General features: G+C 39.2%; 1 protein-coding gene across 4 annotated transcripts in view; it reads left to right on the top strand.

The window, feature by feature from the left end:
- The first annotated feature begins 1,473 nt into the window (after nt 1-1,473).
- Nucleotides 1,474-6,000, top strand: part of TMEM196 (transmembrane protein 196) — a 50,480-nt gene continuing 45,953 nt past the window's right edge. For 3 of the 4 annotated variants that reach the window (XM_019795452.2, XM_019795450.2, XM_019795451.2), the window contains exon 1: nt 1,474-2,158. In XM_019795452.2, the coding sequence (XP_019651011.1) occupies nt 1,994-2,158 (165 nt within the window). In that variant the 5' untranslated portion in view covers nt 1,474-1,993. The remainder of the gene's footprint in view (nt 2,159-6,000) is intronic. The other variant, XM_002915365.4, reaches the window with a different exon arrangement.

Raw genomic sequence — 6,000 nt, 5'->3', positions numbered from 1 at the left:
CTCAAGTTTTTTAAAATGTAGAGTATAAATATATCAAAAAGAAAGTAAATTGTAGTGTAGAATTGAATTTAAACTATTAAACAAACCCTGAACCAAATTTAAGAAAACTGAAATCGGCATTTATGCTATAGATTGTGTATCATTCAGCTTTAGTGATCTCAGCATTGGCGGCTTAAAAAGAGAAACGTCTAATCAGAGAGATGCCTGCACTGCACTAGTCTGCATGTATTCAGAGGTCAAGATGTCCTGATTTTGTGTTATGTTTCCAAACTCAATTGTCCTTTCTTCTATTTTCCTTCAATCTATCTCCAACTGTGAAACCCAGTTTTTGAGAAAAATGGGTTATACCCCAAAACACCTTCTCATCTCCTAGCTTCCTGAGTCTTCCTGATGAACTAACTACCTTGTGATTTTTCATGAGGTAAAATCAGGGACATGAAAATGGGGTCCAGACACAGCAATTCCTAGACTTCTAGAACCCCGTGTGCATCAGACTACAACACAATAACACTCAAGCTAGGGTTGGCTCCTGCCCTAATGATTCTGAATGACTGTCAGTTGTTCAGTGAGCCGGATTTTCGTTTTTAATAATGCCCTTTACAATACTTAAATGTATACATCTCTTGAATTTGAATGAGAACACACGCTCCCAGTCGTGCTCAGTCTGGCGATGTATCTCAAAAGTGTAGCATTACTGCGGGGTAAGAGCAAGCGTCTGCTGGCTGGAGAGGAATCGCCACCAATATCCTCACAGAAGAGTGTCGCGGCCAATTGCGTCTCCACACCACCAACAGGCAAGGGACAGGTCGTGACAGTGGAGAGTTGACCCTCCTTACAAACAGGCTTGAGTCTAGCTCTTTAGAAAGCTATGTTCCTGGGTGAGAGTCCTTGAGAGTCCTAGTGAATTTAGGAGTGTGGCCTTTCTCCACCCCTCTGCTCTTTCTGCCTATCTTTGCCCACTGCGCCCCCACACTACCCCGTGTACACGCAGAAGAAAGTTTTACACACAATGAGCCCGACGTTGACGTAGGCATCCCTCCCCTTCCATCTGGATAAAAGCCCAGAAGGGAACAAGTAGGGGAGATGCGGAGGTAGGGATCCTTTGGATCACTGTGGTCAGGGTCCCGAGGCGGGGCTGATCAGGAGCCAGCCAAGAGTATTGGTTCTAGACCCGCAAATATATCAGGCTTTTCCTTCCTCCAACAACCTCTCAAATCCCAATGAGGTCACTGAAATGAAGGAGAATCAGACCAAGAGAGAGGGGGAGGAAGAGGACGACGACGAGGGAGAAGAAACCCAGACGGAAAAAGGCCATCAGACAAGGTCGCTTTTTCTGGCGACACAGCAACTGCGAGGAGCGTGGTACTGAATATATCCGCCCGCTCAGGCTGGGGACCGAAGGACTCGCAGAGGCACTTTGTGTTACCACGAAAACAAAGGAGAGGAGACGGGGGGGGGGGGGGGGGAGAGAGAGAGAGAGAGAGAGAGAGAGAGAGAAGCTCTGAGCAGTTCCGCTTTGGATCTCCGGGAAGCAAGGTTCATCTCCTCCGCAAGAAAGAAAGGGAGCCTGAAGGGTCTGGGAGGTTAGAAGGGAGCGGATTTCCTGCGGAGACTTGGGACGCGGCAGAACTCTGGACAGCGCCTCGAGAGCGGGGCTCCTTGCTCCTGGCTCCTCCAGGTTTCTGGCTCCTTCTTGAAAGCCCTTCTACCCGTGCACTCTCCTCTCCTGGACTCCGACCACCGAACCCAGGAAAATCCTACGATTCCTGTCTGAACGTGTCAGGGGGTGGAGCGACTCTTTTGCCTCTGGCCCGATCCGGGAAGAGGGTCTCCGGTTCTGGAAATCTAGTCCTTGTGGATAATGCTTCGCTGGTGAAGAAAGAAAAGTTTTGGGGTCTGGTAGGGGGCGGAAGGGGTAAGGAGGATAGTGGAAGGAAGAAGGTGGATGGTTGGTTTCCCTCTCTGATCTGGAAGGAATGATGACCGAGGAAGGATGTGCACCAGCGGCCAGATTATTGGGAGCCTCTTGGTGCTCTCTGTGCTGGAGATAGGGCTGGGGGTGTCCAGCGTGGCCGTGGGGGCGGTCAGCTTCAGCCTGGCCCTCCGAGAGCACAAGCCGCAGCTCGGAGACTCGTCCCCGGTATGGAGCGGGGTGTGTGTACGTTGAGCCATTTCACTCTCTCTTTACCTCTTTACGGTGATGGTCAGTGTGCGTGCGTTAGTCACTCCCTCCCTGGGGAAGAAAATCATAAATCTCCTCTGGCTTGCATGTAGGTTCTTGTTGGCAGACTCTGCCTCTTTATGTTGTCCTTTTATTTACTAATTGTTTTTCCCCCCTCTTACCTTGGCTTAAGACCAAATTAAATGGCTTTGTTTAAAGTTGGGGTGGGGGAGGGGAGTTTCCACTGGCTGAAGCTGTATAAGGCTGGCTAGTGGCGCTGATTAGGGAGTCACACCTGTCAAGGGCAGACTCACTTAGCCTGTTTCTTTTACAAGGAAAATCAAAATGAAAGTGTTACATTATTTTCTTGTATCAGGAACAAGCAAGGGTAGATTTATGCATTTATTTCTCCGCAACAGTGTCCAAGGTACACTAAAAGCAACACTGATAGAACAAAAAGAAATGTGTGAGTGTAAAAGGAGTATTTTATCCCAGAAAACATTGCTCTTAGTCTTTCTTTGCTAGCTTTCTGATACTTCACATCTAAACACTCTTTTGTAAGTTGTAGACAATAAGTTAAACAATAAATGGTATGATATGCAACAACATTCTGATGGGAGAATAACTCAGTACCTAATGCTCAGAGAAAATAAAATTTCCTCTAGGTCAGATTCAGACCCAATGACCTTCTTGTTTGCTTTGGGTGGATCTCCAGGAAAGCCTCAGAGACCCACTCCTTCCACCAACGATCAATAAAATAACTGCACTATTCCTAGTGTGGGCCTAATTGTGAAAATAATTTTTTCTTCTCCTTTAAGTTATATAGTTGCTATATCCTTCTTGGTTTCTAGCTTGATTCCAGTTGCCAAGATAATTTAATAGGATGCTATTCTGTCACTGATGATCAATAGATGTAATTAACAATTATGGTTTGGTTATTTGTGCTTTGAGTCACTGAGGAAAAAAATGACTATGAGTTTAAGAAAAATCATTTCAAAGTAATTCATTTTTGAGGGAAGTTCTAGCATTTTAAAAACTGGTACACTTGTGCTTTGAAAAAATAGTTTTTATATTTTAATTTTTCAACATGAGGAAAATGTTTTTAAATGGGAGAAGTTAAAAGAAAAAGTAAAAATTGTACTCAGTTCTAACGCTGAATTTTTCCTAAGAATCCTTGCTCTGAATTCAATAAGTTACTATAAACCTGCAAATAATTACCTTTTTCTTTATTACATAATGTTTATCAATATACACTTTAAATTTAAATATGAAAAGCTAAAAGGCAAACCTTAAATTTGGTTATTTTATATCCTATGTGTTATTATTATTTAAACAGAAATAGACTTTAAAACTTCTATCAGACAATTGTCAAAATGAAATATACTACCAACATTTAAAACAAAGGGGAGAAAAAGTGACCTTTTGATGGCTTACAAGGGAGAAGCTTCAAATACTCTTCAAATCACTTCCCCTCTTGAATGTGAGAAATTGGGTGAATAAACATAGGTTGTCTATAAATAGTATTAACGTATCCATTTTATCTTCAAGAATTAAAAAAAATGGTTACATTTGCTTGGCATCACATGAGAAAAATAATTATTTTTTTTCTTCCCAGACTATTTACCATTATCTAAATGGGTCAACATATGTATTTGTACAAAAAAAATAAATTTTTGAATCAGATTAATAACAAACAAATAAAAAAATAATATATATAGTCATTATCATAAAGAATTAGTTCCTTTTCAACTGGTTCTTTAGAGTAACCAAAATTCACCCAGTAGCCTTGAACAATAGTCTCGAATACTGTTGTCTGATTCAATAAAAAAATTTAAAAATTTTTTAAATTCAATTTTTAAAAATTGAATGAATGGATTTGAAACTAGGATGCCCAAACAAGTCACTTTTTTGATCACTTTTATAAACTCAAGTTAAAAAATCAAATTTGTGAAGAAATACTCAGTTTTGATCATTACTTATTACATTATAGACTTGCTAAATTGGTTTTTTAAGTTGCTTTTCCGGGGCCATTTGTAGTATAGTCTGAATTATCTCATATCTGTCAATGATGAATTCACTTAACCAATATCAATAGAGGGCTTACCATGTGCATGTTACTATGTAACACAAAGACTATTAAGATGAATCAGAATTCCTAGCAGAGGAAACGAGAGGAGTACATCACTAACTTTATCAGTGGTGAGAAATTAAAGTTTTACCTCAGAGAGATACAGGAGCAGATAAAGGGGAGAGAAGTTGGGGAAGTCAATGAAATATCTGTGAGAGAACAATTGTTTTCTCTGGATCTTGACGGTTTACTGGGACTTGTAATTTATGTATCACAATGTTAAGTAATGCATCACAGAGTGAAATCTGAAGTCTACCTGGGTGCAGATTCCAGATCTGTCATTTACTACCTGGATGACTACCAAAGTTTCTCATATTCTGTAAAATAGGATTGTTAAAAGGCACAAACGAAATAATGCTCTTAGTAAATGCATGGTGTGCAGTAAGCATTGAATAAATGCAAGCCATTAATACTGGGTGCATAGACTGGAAGTGAAGGGGATGAGAAAGGAGAGACTTTCAGGCAGCCTGGATAAAGGCACAAACTGGGATGGTATGGGTTATGTTCCAGGTGGAATAGGCTCTTCTATTTTTCTGAGGTTCATGTGTGAGGGGAAGATAAGGATGGAAAGAGTGGTTGGGGCCAGACTATGGGAGGCTGTGTGCCAGTTGAAGGCAATAGATTTATTTTCTCATATTTTTAATAATAATAATGATAATAATAATAATACCAATTCTTACTTCCCAAAGAGATTCAAGGAGATGCAGAGGAAAACTAGATAAAAAATTATTAATCTCTTTGGGATTTTATGAGTTTAAAAATCTGTATTATTTTTGAATACCAGATGGGATTTTATAATAATTAACCTGTCACAATAACCAGACTCTATAATCAGAGTGTGTTTTGATTGGTGCCATGAAGTTTTTTTCAATACATTTTTGTTATTATTATAAGATCTTTGAATTAAATTTTAGAAGTCAAATAAAACTGTACTATGAAGGGATTACCTTTTATGTATGGATTCTGACATTGTAAGTTTTTTATCTAGGTCAAGTGCACTAAGAATTCAGGCAACTATTTTGATCTTTGAACCCAAATATACACATTTTTTTTAAATGTGGCTTAAAAATGAAATAGTAAAATAAAATAAAGGGCTCAAAAATCCATGGGATGGATGCTTATATTTCTAGTCACTATTTCATAATCAGGCAAGGGTGCTTCCTGTTATCAGTTTCAAAGTGTGGGCAAACAGCAGGAAAAAAAATTATTTCACTATAATTTCATAGAGAAAGAAAGCTATAAATGCCTTATTGGATTTTTGCTTCTTCTTATTCATTTGTGATAGCTGATATAGTCACCTGCTGAAAGCATAAAAGAAGACATTACTGCTAGATAACAATGAGGGAAGCATTGGGTAAACTGCTTTGGAAAAGACAGTCATGTGAAATATAATTGATGTGTAAGATTTTTTGACAGAGTTAAATAGACAGGGCTATGTTTCCAAGTTGCTGTGTGATAGTCACTTTTCTCAGTCTCCATTGCATCATCTCTAATGGAAATAGATTGTATTTAGTAGCACACAGATTCATGGTTCCAAGAGGATTTATGTTGTTGTTGTTCTAGATTGGCATTTAGAAATATAGAGATTCAGATGGTTGTGTCCAGGACAACATCTGGTGCTAAGTTGTGTTTGATATATACCATGCCAAATTCCATCCATCCATAGCTGATAATTATTCTATAAATTAAAGGTATTAAAAGGAAATTTTCT

Source organism: Ailuropoda melanoleuca, chromosome 1 (assembly GCF_002007445.2).
Source record: "Ailuropoda melanoleuca isolate Jingjing chromosome 1, ASM200744v2, whole genome shotgun sequence".
In the NCBI taxonomy this organism is placed as follows: Eukaryota; Metazoa; Chordata; class Mammalia; order Carnivora; family Ursidae; genus Ailuropoda; species Ailuropoda melanoleuca.
Note: the sequence above shows the minus strand (reverse complement) of the source record. Positions and strands in the feature narration are given on the sequence as shown.